This window comes from Macaca fascicularis, chromosome 3 (assembly GCF_037993035.2).
Source record: "Macaca fascicularis isolate 582-1 chromosome 3, T2T-MFA8v1.1".
Taxonomy (NCBI): Eukaryota; Metazoa; Chordata; class Mammalia; order Primates; family Cercopithecidae; genus Macaca; species Macaca fascicularis.
In genome coordinates this window covers 177,609,210-177,628,127 of record NC_088377.1, presented here as the reverse complement: position 1 = coordinate 177,628,127, position 18,918 = coordinate 177,609,210, and the positions used below count along the sequence as shown (strand labels likewise).

Below are 18,918 nucleotides of genomic sequence, written 5' to 3'. Positions count from 1 at the left end.
TCTGCCTCCCGGGTTCACGCCATTCTTCTGCCTCAGCCTCCCAAGTAGCTGAGACTACAGGTGCCCGCTACCATGCCTGGCTAATTTTTTGTGTTTTTTAGTTGAGACGGAGTTTCACCGTGTTAGCCAGGCTGGTCTCGATCTCCTGACCTCGTGATCCTCCCACCTCGGCCTCCCAAAGTGCTGGGATTACAGGCGTGAGCCACTGCACCTGGCCCTGGAGGATGTAACATTTTTGATTCACGGAAGTATCTTTGACAAATATCTTATTGATGATTTATTGCACTTGTTTATTTGCTTTGTCTCACTCTAAAGTCTCATCCAGTTAATCCTGTCCAGCTAATATTAATAGAAAGGAAATGTTAATAATGGGAGGAAAACTAATTTTATCTGAATTGTTAAGCATTCCTTGCCTCAACAACATTTTTGTAGTTGTGAATAAAGACTAAGGTGGTGTGCCAGTTTGCCCTTCCTATTTAAATTTGATTTTGAATATAAAGAATGTTACAATAAATAATGTCTTTAATTATTCATATTTCATTATACAGAAACCTGCCTTAATCCTATTTTGAATAATCTTTTATATCTAGTATAAGCCAGTACCAGGAATCTACAAAAGTAGTAGTTAACCTTTATTAAATATAATAGCCTTCATTAAACAATGTGTCAGGCACTATGCTAAACACTTTGCATGAGTTATCTCTTCTAATGAAACACTGAAACCCTGTGAAGTGTAGGTATTTCTATTCCCAATTTACAGATAAGGAAACTAAAATTTAGAAAGTACCTCGTCTCTGGTCCCACAACTGAATGGTAGAGTTGGAGTGCTAACCTGGTCTCCAGTGATTTTAGGCACATTATACATCCTTATATATACCTTATATATATACATATTACATGTATATACATTATGCATTCCTTCTATATCCTGATTTATAGGAGGCCCTGTTGTAATGCATATATCAGATACTGACTTAAGTAAACAATCCATTAGAAATTATTGCTTTGAATTATTGAAGTAGTCTTAGATTGTTTTATCATCTAATATTTCAGAATAGGAAAATGCTTTCTGATGAAACTCTTCATCATGAAACTCCAAAAATATATATATATTTGAAATACACATGTGGGCTAGAATTTGGAAACACTCTATAATGTAGTTCCCTTGTGCCTCACTGACCCCATTGGTTGCTATGGTAGACAGTTGATATCACCCTTCTCTCAGAATGCTTAAAAATAAGTGAATTCATATTTGAGTATACCTATTGTTACATAGATAATACTTATAGATAATAGCTAACCGTATTTCTATATTAGCTAATATGATATTTAAGTGCTTTACATGAATCATGTAGTTTAACCCTAACAACTCCATGAGCCGTAGGTACTGTCATCTCTGCACATAGAAAGTAACTTGCCCAAGGTCTAATGGTGATGGAGAACCTGTTCTTAACTCCCACATCATACTGTAGGAAAATATAAAGAAGAAAACATACAATTTCTACTGTCAAGGAATTTGCATTTTGTTGGGAAAGAAGGCATACACAAAGTTGTAAGGGTACCATATATTTAAATACTAACTTATTCTTGTGAGTTTTACGAGAAGGAGAGCTTACTGTTACTATCATGGAAAATTTCATAGACAGAGTAAATCTTAAATTTGATTGAGGTTTGTAGGACCTATAGTATTTAAATTAATGGGAAGGTAAGTGACAAAGGGGAGGGGGAGTTTGGAGTATGTGTGTTTGAAAGAATGGTTTATAGTGGCTGTAAAATGATAGGGCTCTGAACATCTTGATTCAGGGTATGGCTTGATGAGTTGACCAAAATATGCTAAGTGAGTAATAAAATTGTTGAGAAAATAAACTTTGTTTGTTTGAGCCAGGGTCTCACTCCTATAACCAAGGCTGGAGTGTAGTGGCAGGGTCATGGCTCACTGCAGCCTCAACTTACTGGGCTCAGGTGATCCTCCTACCTCACCTCCCAAGTAGATGGATCACAAGAGCATGCCATCACGCCTGGCTGATTTCATGTTTTTAGTAGAAATGGGGTGTTGCCACGTTTCCCATGCTGGTCTTGAACTCCTAGGCTCAAGTGGTGCACCAGTCTTGGCCTCCCAAAGTGCTGAGATTACAGGTGTGAGCCACCACACCCGGCTGAGAGGATAAACTCTTTAGAATGTTTTGCTCCTCAGTAAAATCTGAACTCTCCTAAGAGGGAAGGGGCAAATACTGAAATAGAAGCAGCATGTTGGTACAGAAAGAGAATGGGTTTAAATCTCTGTTACTAGCTGAACCACAAAAAGTTATTTAACCTCTTTCAGCTTTAGACTTTTCATATATTAGATGGAGGTTTTCTCTTCTTGGGGTAGTTTGAAGATTAGAAATAATGGGTGTACCACAGTGCCAGATGTGTTGCAGCTGGTCCATAGAGAAAGTAGTCATCATTTTTAGTCTCTGTTAATCTTCAGTGAATGAAAATGACTTTTTTAGACTTAAGTTCATTTTTCTGGCACTGTACCTCCATTCATCACCAGGATTGTCATGTTCTTCTGAAAGCCCCGAGGTCCTTTTTTTATAGCACTTGTATTTTGAAATTATATGTTTAATTATGTGATTATTAGTATCTGCCCCCCAACCCCAGATGGTAAGCTTCATACAGTCAGGAGTCATGTCTGATTTTGCTGACCACTGTCTTCCTACTGTCTAGCACAGTGCCTGCAACACAATTGGACTTTACTGCATGTTAAATGAAATAAATTCTTAATACCTAATACTGAAATTACATTGTGATATTGATGACTGCCTACATCAAAATGGGAATACTTTCTTTGAAGAATTAAAATACATGTAATATGAACTGTGTAAAACATCAGTGCTTGAACTCACTAGTCTTTTGTGGTCACATATTGACATTATGCTGATTGAACTCCTTAGAAATGGAGGACAGTAATGTATTTCATTACATTTATCATTGTTGTATATTGTTTTCATCTTAACTAATCGTGGCTTGAATTTCCATCATACTGTATGTTAACTCTTGTGCAGAATTTCAAGTTTTTGGTTATTTTATTTTGCAAGAAATGTTAATTGTTTCATGAAACACGGCTTTAAGAAAGTAAAAATATCTGGTGCCTCATTTCACTTCTTCAGTCTTCCATTCATATAAGTATTGTTTTCATTTGCTTTTCTTATAAGGGAGAAGATGTCAACCGGACACTAGAAGGTGGAAGGAAGCCTCTTCATTATGCAGCAGATTGTGGGCAGCTTGAAATCCTGGAATTTCTGCTGCTGAAAGGAGCAGATATTAATGTACGTAGAGGACATGATCATTCTTGAAAAAAATTTCTGTTAATATGCTATAGGTAATTGTTTTCTATAGATTATAAAATAGTTATTTGTAGAAACTTCATTTTAAATAAGAATACAGTCTGAAATTATGCCAAATTGCCTATAACTTAGAAATACAGAGGTGGGATTTTTAAAAATAAGCCAAAAAAACTGACTTTTTAAAGCTGACAAAAATTGAAGGTTAGGATGTTTCCCCCATGGCTGTTGCTTTTCAAGTTCTAAAGCTTGGGGAGTTAGCACTATCTGTGGGTAACAAATGGCTATGATGTAATAAAGCATAGGACTCTGCAGTCATAGGCTAAATCTGAACTGGATTATTGGACAAAGGTCAATGGGCAAGTGGTCAGAAAAGTGCAGTCATCTTCCAACTTTAGCCTTTTGTAGCTTCTGTATTTCAAGGGATGCCATGCTGTCTGGCCTTTTTACCTAGTCATTGGCTGTGTTTTACCCCGTCTTCCTTTACTGGACCACATTGGCATTTCTACAGTTGTGGGGAATCAAGGCTTAGAGAGGCTAAATAACAGTACCACAGTAAGTGGCAGAGCCAAGATTTGAGCTGAGGTCAAAGCCCTGCTCCCTGTGCTCTACTACTCCGACTCCTAAGGAAAGACATTGCTCATGGGCCTGGGTCTCTGGTGGCTCTAAGAGACTAGACACTTGACTCTGTGGATTTATTTATTTATTTGTAGAAAGGCAAATAGGTAAATCTAGTAAGAGTTTTCTAGTTAAAACTAGAAAGTAGGAAGAAATGAAAAACGGATAAGGTTATCTCTGTTTATTATTTCGTAGGCTCCAGATAAACATCATATTACTCCTCTTCTGTCTGCTGTCTATGAGGGTCATGTTTCCTGTGTGAAATTGCTTCTGTCAAAGGTGAGGTCAATTACTAATTGTATTGCTTTTTCTATTACTGTGTTTAAGCCAAGTATTTGCTTGTTAATTTATTTGAATTTTGTGTGGCAGCTGGGACAGAAAACTGGAAGCAATATACAAAATTGAGGTCTAATGCTTGCTACTCAGAATAGCCCCTAAACTGTTACCAGTTTGTGGTAGGTAAGGAGCTTGGGTGAATATAAATCATCAGTCTCCTTTGTCAAGAAAATATTTTACACACACAGAAATCAGCTTGAAATAACCATTGTACTTGATGATATAGAAGAATGTCATTTTGGACAGTAACACTTTGTGGACTGACACCAGGTTCATACACCACGCTTTGAGTAGCACTGGTTTGAAATGTATACATTTCATTTTCTGGAATATATACCAAGCAAAATGGTTTAGAGGTAGTTTGCTATAAGTAAGGACTCTCCAAGTTATCTGGTTTCTTGATATGCTTAAGATAGTGGTAAATTCGGAGTTTTCCTACCTTTTTTGTCTTTGCTATTATAAGCCCTTAGATGGAGTTCAAAATCCAGACTCAGAAATTAACCATTTAGTTGCAGCCATTCTAGGTGTATTAGATGGATCCTACAGATGTTGGAAAGCAATAAATCTTCAGAAAATATTACCAGTTATAGTATTATCACTAGTATTTAATTCCAGCCTTGTCAATGGGCAAGTGGTCAGAAAGTGCAGTCATCTTCCAACTTGTCATTTTATGACCATACTCTGGAAAGTGTTGTTTATAATATTTCATTTGGGATCTTAAGCCCTGCTAAAAGAAGCAAGAGAAAAACAGAAATTAAATGAGTAGATGTATATAAAGCATTTTGCCACAGTGCCTGATACATAGTAAGTACTCAATAAGTAGTAGCTTTTATTGTAACTAAGGCTGAAGAGGATTTTATGCTTTGTAGTGTCAGCTTCAATAAGATACGAAGAAAATTGGGAAAGAAGATAGCACATTTATCTCAACACTTTATTGACAACTTTGTAAAGACATGGTTCTAAACACAGTTAATTTGAGTCCTCTAATGAGAACTAGGGTTTTTCTATGCATAGCTTCATGTTAACCACAATTGCTGGATTTCTTTAAATATGTTTGTTGTTTGGGTTTGGGTTATATATCAAGAGCAATTTTTATACCTTACTGATATGAATGATGCATTTGTCCAAAAGCCAAAATAAATGGAAATATTATTCTTTGCCACTAGTGGATCCAGCATCTGTGATAGGGTGTGCTCACAAAGATTTCCAGTCACTGTCTTTCTCTTTACTCTTCATCCCTCCCCAAGATCCGTGAAAGGATTACAAAGTACCCTTGAAAGCTGCTAGATAATTTCATCCCTGGGAAATATTTTTGCTTACTGTATCAAAAACAGATTTGCTGTTTATGAAAGATTTATATAATTTCAATATTGTATTAGTTAGGACTCTGTCTTGCAAGTAACTGAACCCAGCTCAGACAGGCTTAAACAGTAAAGAGATCTTATTAATTTATATAACTGTACAGTTGAGGCACAGCTTGACCCTGTATTTAAGATACATGACCATGATCTGATTTTTTTATTTTTATTTTTGGCCTGTCTCAGGTCTCTTCCTCAGCATTGGCTTTAGTGCCATGGCTTCAGCCTATCTGCTAGCTCTCAAAAGAAATGGAGGACTCCCTCCTTACCCTTCTTTCCCTCTCTCTTCCTGACCTTTTTTTCACCCAGCCAAGGGTTTTGTTCTCTGAAAATAAAAACCTCCATGGGATCATTTTTTGCTTAGGTCCCTGGTCATTTACTCAATGAGCTGCCCTCAATGTACTCTTTCCTTCTAACCATATCTCAAACTGTAGATCAGAACAATTTTTCTTTGTGTTAGACCTCTCTCTCCTCCTAGGAAAAACAAAACAGGATATAATTTTTATGCTATAGAGAACCCAAACCATTGTTCTGTATTCCTTATTCCCAAAACATGAGGCTTCAGGTCATTGAGACCTTGTGGTTGTAAGTTTCCATTGTTAAAGAGTTGAAAACATTAAATGAGTTCCTGAAAAGTTGGCTTGATTTGCATGTACATTAGGCCCTAAGATGTCATCCCAGAAGGTTCTCTATGTGTGTACTGTGTTACTAAATTATTGATTGTGAATTGTCTTACTTTTAACTAGTTTGTTTTTTCTTTTGCGTATGCCCATTTTGTTCTTTTGTGTCTGAACCTTGACTTTTTTTAGCCAAATAAGTGACATTTGGAGATAGCTATGTTGGTAGCAGACCATTTGTAACCATGTAGAGCTGTTGTATTATATGAAAGAGATTTTCTTCTTACCTTTTTGAAATCAGCATAGTACATTTTAGTTCTGCTTTTTCAAAATTAATTACTTTGATTTTATTATTGCATAAGCTTCTTTAATGGATACCCTGTAGTTTTGTTAGGCAGATTTTTTTTGAAAATTGATTGTACGCTTTCAAAAATTCTTAGTTGTTAAAACAGAGCTGTTCCAGTGCATCTTTTAAAAATTATAATCAGTGTTTATATTAAGTCTAGTTTGTTCTACCTTTTATCAAAAGTAGAATTCTTATGGATTATTATGACTTCACTTGAAAAGACTTGATTTAAGAACTTTCCAGATTCATTGACATTTCCAATATATTATCCAGTTGATTTATCCTTAGCATAGGAAAAAAGGCAAAATAATAAACAGGGATTTAGAAACTCAGTATACAACTAATGAGGGAGAAATCAGAAAAACAAACATGATTGCTAGAATATTTGAAATCAAACTTTATATGATATGCTGTATCATTTATAAATTATAAACCCAAATACTTAGGTATTATTATCTCTCTTTTATGGACAAGGAAACGATTTATCTCAGGGTGGTCTAACTGCTTGAAAGTCAAATACAATGCAGTGGAATCAAGATTTGTTCCAAGATGTAGGATTCAGCAGCCCGTGTTCTTACTATACTTGAAATTGCCTTTCAGAATTACTGTCAGGACAGTTAATGAGAAATGGAACATGTACATATCTGCAGGTAAAAAGACTTGTGACCTCATTTTTAATTGGCAAGCTGGTAAATGAGAAAAATGTAGAGATCAACAGATGGGAGGCTTCCATTTCCAAGTTTAGGTCTGAGCACATTCTGTGGTATTCCCTTTTTGCCCCCAATGACAGAAAAGATGTTTTTAAACTGAGTTGATCAGTATCTACTTTGGACCAGAAGAATTGGATCCATCAAACAAGAAATTATAAGGAAACCTTGAAAGATAGAAAACAGGCAGGGTAGGGCCAAAGAAGAAATTCCCAAATATGAGCAAGAGAGTATTGTTGCAAATGGTAAGAGCTGATCCAAGGCCACTCCCAGAGGTGCCCAGTACCCCCAAACAGCAAATGGAGTGATAACTCGGATGCACTTCAGGAAGAAGCAAATTAAACCCAAAAGGAAAGACTGAGATGCAAGAAGGGGAATGATAAGCAAGAAGTTCGTATGAATTAGTATGTGGATAACTCTAAACAAATATTTAACACTGAAGTTTTTAAAAAATAAGCTGGAACCAAATAAGGTAAATAATATGAGATGATCAAAGCTTCTGGTATTTTCACCGAATCCAGAGTACCTGAGAAACATGGTAAAACTAGCAAGAAGAAACAAGGGAAAGGAGGCAGATAATGCAGCCTCAAGAAGCGTCCTAGAAGAGATAGCAGCAGCAGAGGAATGAGAGTGTGAAGAAGCTGATGTGAGTGTGTGAAACAGACACCCATAATAGAAAAGTAGCAACTGACCAGTACAGCAGTCTGTGGAGAGGCCAAGCCCAATGCCTGTTTTTATCAAAGCAATAATAGGCAGCCTGTATAATCGTGTCATTTAGAATTATAATTATCTCAGTGAAATAAGGTTCCCCTTTATTTGCCCTAAAAAATCTTAACCAAGAAGTTTTTGGAATGAAAAGGGTACTTAAAAGGTGGTATTAAAAAGTCCTTCAGTTCAAAAGTTGGCACACTTTTTCTTAGGCATACCCTTTTTGCAAAGGTGTGCCTTTGCAAACCATATGGTCACTGACGTAAAATTGCCACAGACAATACATAAACGGATGGGCATGGCTGCATCCCAGTACAACTTACATACAAAAACAAATACCCAGGCCATAGTTTGCCAACCCCTGCTCTAGCTCATAAATAGTTTGGAATTTATAAGGCACATTGTTTTAAAACCCTGACCCTCAGTGGTAAGATGATGCTTCCTAAGTGCTACAAGGTGAGTGTGTATCCTTCTGGATGCTTTTATTAGACTATGCTAGCACTTTTTTTAATGTAGCCAAACAAGAGTTTATAGGACACTTATCTGGGATTTTCATTGTTCATTACTAAACTGGTCTTTCTGATTAAAATCTTAAACGCTTGAATAATAGCAAGGTTGCACAAACACATTAGAAGGGGGCTAAACATGAAATCATATTCTTGAATAGTATTAGCTGATGGACTTTCCCAAGTTCAGAGTTCATTTACAGTAATCCCCCTTTTCTGCAGTTACCCATGGTCATGATGAGTACGTTAGTAAGATACTTTGTGAGACAGACACCACGTTCCCATAATTTTATTACAGTTAACTTTTATTAACGTGTTATAATTGTTCTATTTTACTATTATTTCTTACTGTGCCTAGTTTATAAATTAAACTTTATCATAGGTATGTATGTATAGGAAAAAACATAGTGCAGTCATGTGCCATATAATGTCATTTCAGTCAACAGTGTGCTTATGGAGGTGCTGGTGTGAACAAACCTACCTCACTGCTGGTCATACATAATACTTGGTAATGACTATGTTATATGTTTATGTATTTACTATACTAGGCTTTTTATTATTATTTTAGACTAGAGTTTCTTCTACTTATTAAAAAAAAGTTAGTGTAAAAGAACCTCAGGCATGTACTTCAGGAGGTATTCTAGAAAAAGGCATTTTTATCATAGGAGTTGACAGCTCCATGTATTCTCTTGCCCCTGAAAACCTTCCAACGGAACAAGATGTGGAGGTGGAAAAAGTGATATTGATGATCCTGACCGTGTGTAGGTCTAGGCTCGTGTGTGTTTGTGTGTGAGTTTTCAACAACAAAGTTTAAAAAAATTTTTTTAATTAGAAAAAAACTTACAGAATAAGGATATAAAGAAAGAAAATATTTTTGTACAGCTGTACAATGTATTTGTGTTTTAAGCTAAGCTTTATTACAAAACAGTTAAAATGTTAAAAACATTTAAAAGTTTATAAAGTAAAAAAATTACAGTGAGCTAAAGTTAATTTATTGCTGAAAAAACAAAATTTTTGTTATAAATTTAGTGTAGCCTAAGTATACAGTGTTGGTAAAGTCTATAGTAGTGTGTAGTAATGTCTTAAGCCTTCACCTTCACTCACCACTCGTCTCACTCAGAACAACCTCCAGTCCTGCAGCCTTCATTGATGATGAGTGCCTTATACAGATGTACCATTTTTATCTTTTATACTGTATTTTTACCATACCTTTTCTATGTTTAGATACACAAATAGTTACCATTGTGTTACAACTGCCTATATTCAGTACAGTAACATACTGGATATAGGTTTGTAGCCTAGGAGCAATAGGCTATACCATATATCCTACATGTGTAGTAGGCCGTATCATCTAGGTTTATGTAAGGACACTCTATGATGTTCACACAATGACGAAATCCCCTTGTTAAGTGACATGTGGCTGTATATATTAGGGTTCATTACTGTCTGTGGTTTCAAGGCATCCATTGGAGGTCTTGAAATATGTCTCCTGCAGATAAAAGGAGACTACTGTATTTTTCACAGTTACATATAATTGGACATCTTAATATAGTTTTATACTTTAAGAAAATTCTTTAAGAGAAATAATAGTAGTTTGCCTATAGCATTAATACACTATCATGTGGCACATTTATTTTCATTTTTTTGTTTGTTTGTTTTTTTGAGACGAGTCTCCCTCCGTCCCCCAGGCTGGAGTGCAATGGCGTGATCTCGGCTCACTGCAACCTCTGCCTCGCAGGTTCAGGCAATTCTCCTGCCTCAGCCTCCCGAGTAGCTGGGATTACCACACCCAGCTAATTTTTATATTTTTAGTAGAGATGTGGTTTCGCCATGTTGGCCAGGCTGATCTCGAACTCCTGACCTCAGGTGATCCGCCTGCCTCGGCCTCCCAAAGTGCTGGGATTACAGGCGTGAGCCACCACGCCTGGCCTCATGTTGTACATTTCTAATACTAACAATACATACAATATTTAAGATTTTATTTTCTATAATACTCATTAAAATTCCATATAATTTATATAATTCCAATAAAGAATTTTAAGTAGTTCAGTATTCCTAATCCTAAGGAATACTATTTCTAAATAATCAACTATGGGGTATTATGGGGAAATATCCTAAATATTTACTTCTTTTATCAATCATTTAAAGATGTTATATTTGCTATAATTTAGAATTTAGACAGATAAGCTTTCAGTCATTTATGCTGATGTGTTTACACTCCATGCCTTGTGTGGTATATACTGCTATTTAAAATGACCTCTCAGTAGCCTATAGAAATACGAATTTTTGTAAATAAATAGGAAAAATTGTACCCCAGCATGAGAGAATCAAAATCTCATGAGTTGAGAATTTAATGAAAGTTTCAAAACATTGTAATTAGTTTTATTCTTAGGTTACAAAAATAAGCTGACAGCATACTTGTTATTAATAAGCTATCATTTTGTTACTAGTGATATTTAGCATACTGAGCTATGCCTAAGAGGAGAAAGCCCAAAAGAATAGCTTTTTTGTTTTCCTTTTTTTCCTCTGCTTCTGTGTCAGAAGAATTTATCTCCTCAGGAAGCCAACTCTAATCTTACAACAACAACTATATGTGTATATATATACCACTGATGGTTATGCAACGCTAATTTTAGTGACTCAGCTGCTTCAGACCACTCTGTAAGTTAACTATTCCTGGCTCGAGAACAAAGGTATACTCAACTGCATTCTTACTTAAAGGAAGTCAAAATGTTTTATGTCTTGTGTATAATTGCTATAGAGATTAAAAATACTGAAATTCAGTCTGCTGAGGAAATAGAAAAAACCATCTTGTCTGGCAACATTCATGTTTTTGATAAATATATTTTCTGTGCTTTTTCTTTTTAATCAAGCAGCCAGTTAGTAAAACTTGAATACCCCTCTCAAGTATCAGCATTGTTGACTCCTCAGGGAAGTGTCTGTGGTGCAGAATGTGCTACTTGAATTGGGAATCAAATTGTGTAAGATATAAGGGCTGAAAGTCAGCCCTTTTCAGCACAAGCAAATTGGTGTGCTTGCAGGCAGAACAAATATTTACTTGAATTACTATTTGTTACTTGAATTACTACCATACCTCCAATAAAATCTGAATAGCTTCAGATATTCTCACGCTCACATTTTAGGAGTATTTGGAACCCCAAAATTCTGTTCCATATAACATGGTCAAGTTGGGTTTCAAAAAAGTTTTAGGACTGGTATTCCTCAAAGAACTCAGCAGTGCCTTACTGAATTGTCTGATTTTTAAGAAACCGTGTCATAAAGGGCCTACCAGAATGATATATCTACAAGATTTGCGCCATAAATAACTGAAGAACCAATTGTTAGACTGTTTTGATAGGTTTCACAAATGTCATACCCAAGTATGCCCACTGTGTAAGTTCATTGTTGTTAACTATTTAGCTTTTTTAGACTACAGCACATCATTTTAGCTTCTGTTAGTGATCTGTGCTATGTGCTGGGGCGCCACACACCTACACATACACAAGGTTAGTTCCCAGTTCTGCTTCTTAATAACTCTGTGGGTATGAGCAAGTTTAATATCTCAGCCTAAGCTTTCTCTTCTGTAACATAGGCCTGTACTTATCACATAGAGTTGATACGAGGATAAAATAGCTCACAGTCAGATGACATTTCCAATGTACAAGTACAGTTTTGAGGACTTTGTGTATATGAACTCATTTAATCACCACAGTAGTCTTATAGAGTAAGTATTTTTTTATCCATTTTACCATTGGGGAAACAGGCACAAAGCAATTTAGGAAATTTGCCCAGCATCACAGAACTAGCAAGAAGGGGAGTTGGAATTCAAATCCAGTCAATTTTGCTCTAGAGCCTGTGTCTGTAACCATTACATTATACTGCCTCTCAGTATAGCCAAGTACTCAAGTGAGATAATGTGTATAAGCCACTTGTTGAAATGCCGAGCACATCATAAATTCTCAGCAAGTATTAGGACTGTTCAGGATTGATGGGCTTCTCAGGAAAGGAAAGACTTGCTATACGAATGAGGGTTCCCTGAAGAAAATAAGCTTTATGAGAAGAACTTTGTTTCAAGCGTGGACATACTTTTTCATCTGAAACTTAGGATGTGCCACCTCTTAAGTAATATAACTGCAGCCGGGCACAGTGGCTCACGCCTGTAATCCCAGCACTTTGGGAGGCCGAGGCAGGTGAATCACCTGAGGTCAGGAGTTCGAGACCAGCTTGGCCAACATGGTTAAACCCCATGTCTACTAAAAATGCAAAAAAAATTAGCCAGGCGTGGTGGCAGGCGCCTGTAATCCCAGCCACTCAGGAGGCTGAGGCAGGAGAATAGCTTGAACCAGGGAGGTGGAGTTGCAGTGAGCGGAGATCATGCCATTGCACCCCAGTCTGAGCAACGAGAGTGAAACTCCGCCTCAAAAAAAAAAAAAAAAAAAGTAATGTAACAGCTCAGTATCTGAATGGCCTTGAAGAGGAGCAATTTGAAGGCTCATTTGTGCTTTAACCCATCCTCTTAATTCCATGATGAATTTTTCTCTGAAACCTTGAAATGATCTTTCTACTCATGCTAAATATGATTGCTATAGAGATGTTAAAATCATATTTTTACTAGAGGTACCATGAGAACAAATCCAATACCATTATATATGCAACTGAAAATGAACTATAGTTAACTGTTCAAATAAGGAATAAAACGAAACATAAAATGTGTCTCATTGCTCACATGTGTGTGAGTCTCATTTGTTAGTTTTTGTCATTTAGACAAAGTTTGAGCAGCTGCTTGGAAAACTTGAAGTATCTGCCTGTTTAGATTTTTTTGACTGACCTTGGGCAAGTTTCTTAACTGAGCTTGAGAGCCTGTCTACAAAATGGAGTTAACAATGCCTTCCTTCAGGGGACTGCTGTGAGAAAAATGTTGTTACATATTTGTACTGTGACATTAAAAACTCAAAACTGCGACAAAAAATGTAAGGGATACAACAATCACTGTGTTTTGTATTATATTAGACGTTACAGGGTATCCAGAAATTGTCTTTACTGTCTCCTGTATCAATATGTAAATTAAATATGAAATTAAGTGTACTATGAAATCATCTTGCACCAGTAGATGAAACTGCAAAGGATGTATAATTGTAGGTATTTGAATAATTTTTTAATGTCACTAAATACCAAATCCATTTTTAGTAGTTTCCGAAACTGAATTATACATGTGAGTTCTATGGTAATGGTAATGTTTAAGTATATATTTAAACAGTGTAAGGTTTTAAGATTCTGAATATTTTTCTCATAGTACCAGGGAACTACAGTTGCCCCAAATCATGAGATAATGGAGTTCTTTGTGAGTATAGCACAGTTTCTCAAGACTGTTCTAAAATGCATATAAATTGATTCAGAATAATTGACAGTATTCTCATGATACAGTATTACTTAGACAAGATAGTATTTTTAAAAAATTAATTTTTCATTTTAATTTGAACGCTTGTGTTCACTAAGGGTAAGATTTCTGTTACTATGACCCAGATGTGAATTTTTTTCATTTATTATTCATTGAGCATCTGCTGGCTACCAGGCATTATCCTAGGTATTAAAGCCACAGGGACAAATATAATAGGACCCCTTCCTTCATGGAGCTCAGCCTAATTTGGGGAAGATATACCTGTTAACAGTTAATTACAGACTGTGGTAAGTTCCCTAAGAGAGGTGGAGTTTAGCCATGAGTAACAAAAACCCTTACTGCAGTGATCTAAACGCGAAAGTCTAAAGGTGTGCAGTCCAAGGCTAAGTGACTGGCTCCACTGTGTATGTTGTTGCTAGCCCACACTGCATAGGACAGGCCAAAATTAGGTCAGATAGCCACCTGTAGCTTGAAGGGAGTCTGAGGATTTCATTTTTTTTCAACCTCTGTAGTAGAGGAAAGCAAGGAAGAACAGATTGGAAGTGGGTTGTGTCAGATGCTGAGTGAGCTACAGTATTGACCTGTGATCTCCAGGGCACCAGCTGCCTGGGAAATCCCAGCAGGCTTCACAGAGAATCTAACAATTGAATGAGAGGTAATTGGGTGGTTCCAGGGAAAGAACAAAGAATGTCTTTGATCCTTTACATTTTTGGAAGTCTTCATGAGACATTTAATATCAAAAGGAAGTACACACTGTATTCATTTAAATACTGGGGATATACGAGTTAACAAGGTAAACAGATCCTCTGCTCTTGGACACCTCATTTTCTAGAGGGAAGACAGAGTAAACAGGTATACAAATAAATGTAACTTAATTTCAGGTAGTAACAAGTACTGTGGTGGCGGGGGGAAGAAACCTTTGTAAGGGTAAAAAATAACTATTTTGTATAGAAAATTTCTTAAGGGTATTATATACTCTTCTCTTAAGCATAGTAATGAGTAACGGCATGGTGATTTCCTTGAAGCCTTACCAGCATGCAACCCTCGAGGGGGTCTGTTGAAGTTTTGGTTAATTGTCCTGACACTAGCTAAGCTTTAGCAGGGCTCAATCTTGGTTTCTTTCTTACTATAGTCATGTCAAGCTCTTGTCAGATGTTATTGTTGTTAGTGTGACCGTCTTCAGTAGGCCGTGTCTCCTTTCTATTTTCTGTTTCTGATTTTATTTTGACTGAGAAAGTCTGTATTTGAAATAAAAATTTCTGCGTGAGGATGCCAGCATGCTTCTATGGAATGATAAAGAGCTTAAACTCTGTAAAGCTGTTTCAATGGTTTTTTAAAGTTTTATATTCACATCCTATCAGTTCAAATCAACATAAGGTTGCTGGAATCCTTACCTGATAAGTATCTGTCATAAAACCTTAAACTAGAAACATTGCAAATATTCCTTGAATTGCCTTTAATCCTCAACTGCAGTCTTAGTCCTTTTTGTATTTGATTCTAAATTGCTTTTTTTCCAAAGTGAATTGACCATTCAAAACCATGCTTGCTAAAGAAAATTTTCTGAAGTAATTGGTTATATTCCAAGGGGGAAGGGTATGTGTGTGTTTATGTGTATATGTCGATAGGTAAATCCATATGCATATATAGAGAGAACACACAGTTTGCCTCCATAGCCATAGGTTTTGCATCCATGGATTCAACCACAGATCAAAAATAGATTCAGAAAAAATAATAGCACAGTAATTAAAAATAATATAAATTTAAAAAGCAATACAGTGTAACAACTAGGTGAGCCTTGAACAATGCAGGGGCTTAGGGTTGCCAATCCCTGCACAGTCAAAAATCCACACAGAATTTTTGACTCCCAAAAAACTAATAGATTCCTGTTGACTGGAAGCATATGATGACATAAACAGTCAACACATATTTTTTGTATGTATTATATACTGCATTGTTACAGTAAAGTAAGCTGGAGAAAAGACTATTAAGAAAATCATTACAAAGACAAAATTTACTATTCATTAAGTGGAAGTGGGTTACCATAAAGACCTTTTGTCTTTATCCTCATTTTCTTTGCTTCAGGTAGCTTGAGGAGGAGGAATTGGGGGTTAGTCTTGCTGTCTCAGAGGAGGAAGAGGTGGAAGGAGGGACAGAAGAGGCAGGCACACTCCATGTAACTTTTATTGAAAAAAATCTCCTTATAATTGGACCTGCACAGTTCAAACCCATGTTGTTCAAGGTTCAACTGTATTTATATAGCATTTACATTGTATTAGGTATTATAAGTAATCTATAGATAATTTAAAATATACAAGAGGATGTGTGTATGTTATATGCAAATCCTAAGCTATTTTATATAAGGGATTTGAGTATCCAAGAGGGAGTCAGGAACCAATCCCCCTCACACACAGAGGGATGACTATATATATAGATGACTGTATTTATATGTGGTTCCAGAGAGAGAGAGAGAGAGGTGTGTGTGTGTGTGTGTGTGTATCCAGTTAGCACTTGGATATGTATATATGTGTGCGTGCATGTGCGCACTAATTTTCTGCCTGATTTTATAAATTTTGCATGGAAACAAAGCTGCTGGTTATTCTGTCATTTTATCAGTATAACTCTAAGCAGCATCTTCAAAAACCTTGACAAAAGCCTTTTGTCAATAGAACGTCAGATAACCTCTGTAGGAGTTTGAGAGTTTCATCCTTAAAATGTTACTAGTCCAGTTCTCTTGGCCTATTTGTACATGCTAACAACTGATAATGTTCAGTGGAATTAGGCTATCTGAAGTAAGAAGTAGATAAAGGTGACAAGCAGGTAAAGATACGTTCTTGTTGTTTCATGTGGGTATATCTTATCTTTCCAGCTAGATTGTAAATTATTTATGGGTGGAGATAGCATGACTTGAAGTTTTTTAAAACATTCTCCATGTTTGAACTCACACTATCAAATAATACTTGATTATCTACAAGTGTGGCATCTGAAGATCAATAAATTACTTGCAATGTCTTAAAAACATTTACTGCCTAGAATGACAAACAACCTGTCTGTTTGGGTCGCTTTAACTTGGCGATAGCAACCTTTTTCTCCCCCAGAAAACTTCAGAAAAATCAGCAGAATCATGCTCTAAATATAGATAAATGAACCTAGTTCTGATTCTCATCAGATGTCAGCAATAAAGGGACTTCTATGTTGAAATTACCTGAAAATAAGTATGTTATATAGTGTGCTAGTAGGCAGGCGGCCTATTCACAATGAAAATGCTTTGTTGATCTATTCACAGCAGTCTGTCTTTAAATCTGCCTGATTCAATACTGTAATTATTTTATCAAGTTCCTTATCATATATTTTTAGTTCCCATTTGTATCCATTTTTGTTTTGTTTTGTTTTGAGATGGAGTCTCACTCTGTCACCCAGGCTGGAGTGCAGTGGCGCAATCTCGGCTCACTGCAGCCTCCACCTCCTGGGTTCAAGTGATTCTTCTGCCTCAGCCTCCCCAGTAGCTGGGATTACAGGTGCCTGCCACCATGCCTGGCTAATTTTTGTATTTTTTGTAGAGAAGGGGTTTCGCCATGTTGACCAGGCTGGTCTCGAACTCCTGACCTCAGGTGATCTGCCCACCTCAGCCTCCAAAAGTGTCGAGATTACAGGTGTGAGCCACTTTGCTCGGCCTGTATCATTTAATAAACATTTATAGATTACTTCTTATTGGGCCTGTGCAAGGCCTTGGGATTGCAAAGACTAATAAGCCTTGTTCCTGCCCTCAGCATAGTCTGGTAAAGGGAGACAAATATGTAGAACAGTCAGTGCATTGAAGCATTGTGGTTGCTGTGACAAGAGTTATATGCAATATGTAAAGACCTGAAGAAGAGGGCAGTTGTGGTCTTAGGAAGTTAAGGGGATAGTGTGTTATGAATAAGAATGTCATTACAGCTCCAGGTACCACAATTGTAATTTCATAAAGCAGTTGACACTTGAGCTGAACCTTAGAAACTGAGTGTCTAAGAGTCCAATAGAGAATTGGGGCACCGTCCCAAGCAGAAGCAACAACGAGAAAAGTCACAGGGACAAGAAAGAAACCATGACGTATTAGAGTACAGCACGTTGTTTGGCATAGCCACACAGTCAGGTAGAAAGGATTTAGCAAGGCCTATGACTAAAGAGGTAGGTAGGGAACAGATTCTGCCTTCATGTGTCATGTCATTTATCTTTATTCTGTTTCATAAGAATGCCATTAAGGGCTTTTAGGTATTATGAACAGTATGATCAGACTGGCATTTGAGAAAGAACATCCAAACATGTGGAGTCTGAATTAGTTGTAATTTTAAAAAATAATTTTTAAATTTTAATTTTAAAAAATTTTAATTTAAAAAAAAATTTAATTTTAATTTAAAAAAAAAAAAAAAAAGGGCTGGGCACAGTGACTCACGCCTGTAATCCCAGCACCTTGGGAGGCCGAGGCGGGTGGATCGTGAGGTCAGGAGATCGAGGCCAGCCTGGCTAACACAGTGAAACCCCATCTCTACGAAAAATACAAAAAAAAAATTAGCCAGGCATGGTGTTACAGGCCTGTAATCCCACCTACTCAGGAGGCTGAGGCAGAAGAATTGCTTGAACCCAGGAGGCGGAGGTTGCAGTGAGCCAAGATTGTGCCACTGCACTCCAGCCTGGGTGACAGAGCGAGACTCCATCTCAAATAAAAAAATAATAATAATAATAATAAAATAAAATATCATTGCATCAAAATGTTTATACCTGAACTAAAAAAGTGATGGTAGCAATGGAGAACCAAGGACAGATGGGAAATGTTAATAGTATGGTCTGAAGACTAAGTAAACAAGAACTGCATACCGTCCTCCACATCTTCTGGAAGATGGTAGTGTTCTTCACCTTGTTAGAGAATATTGAAAAAGGAGCAAGGTTTATAGGAAAAGATGATTACAGATTCCTTTTGGGAGAGGTTGAATTCAAGGTATTTATGGAACTTAAAGTAGGTAA

At 36.6% G+C, this 18,918-nt stretch overlaps 1 protein-coding gene across 1 annotated transcript in view; it reads left to right on the top strand.

Annotated features, from left to right (window-relative positions):
* MTPN (myotrophin) overlaps positions 1 to 18,918 on the top strand; it is a 49,467-nt gene that overhangs the window by 22,187 nt on the left and 8,362 nt on the right. The window contains exons 2-3 of the mRNA XM_045388327.2: positions 3,198 to 3,311; positions 4,140 to 4,223. Coding sequence (XP_045244262.1) covers positions 3,198 to 3,311; positions 4,140 to 4,223 — 198 coding nt within the window. The remainder of the gene's footprint in view (positions 1 to 3,197; positions 3,312 to 4,139; positions 4,224 to 18,918) is intronic.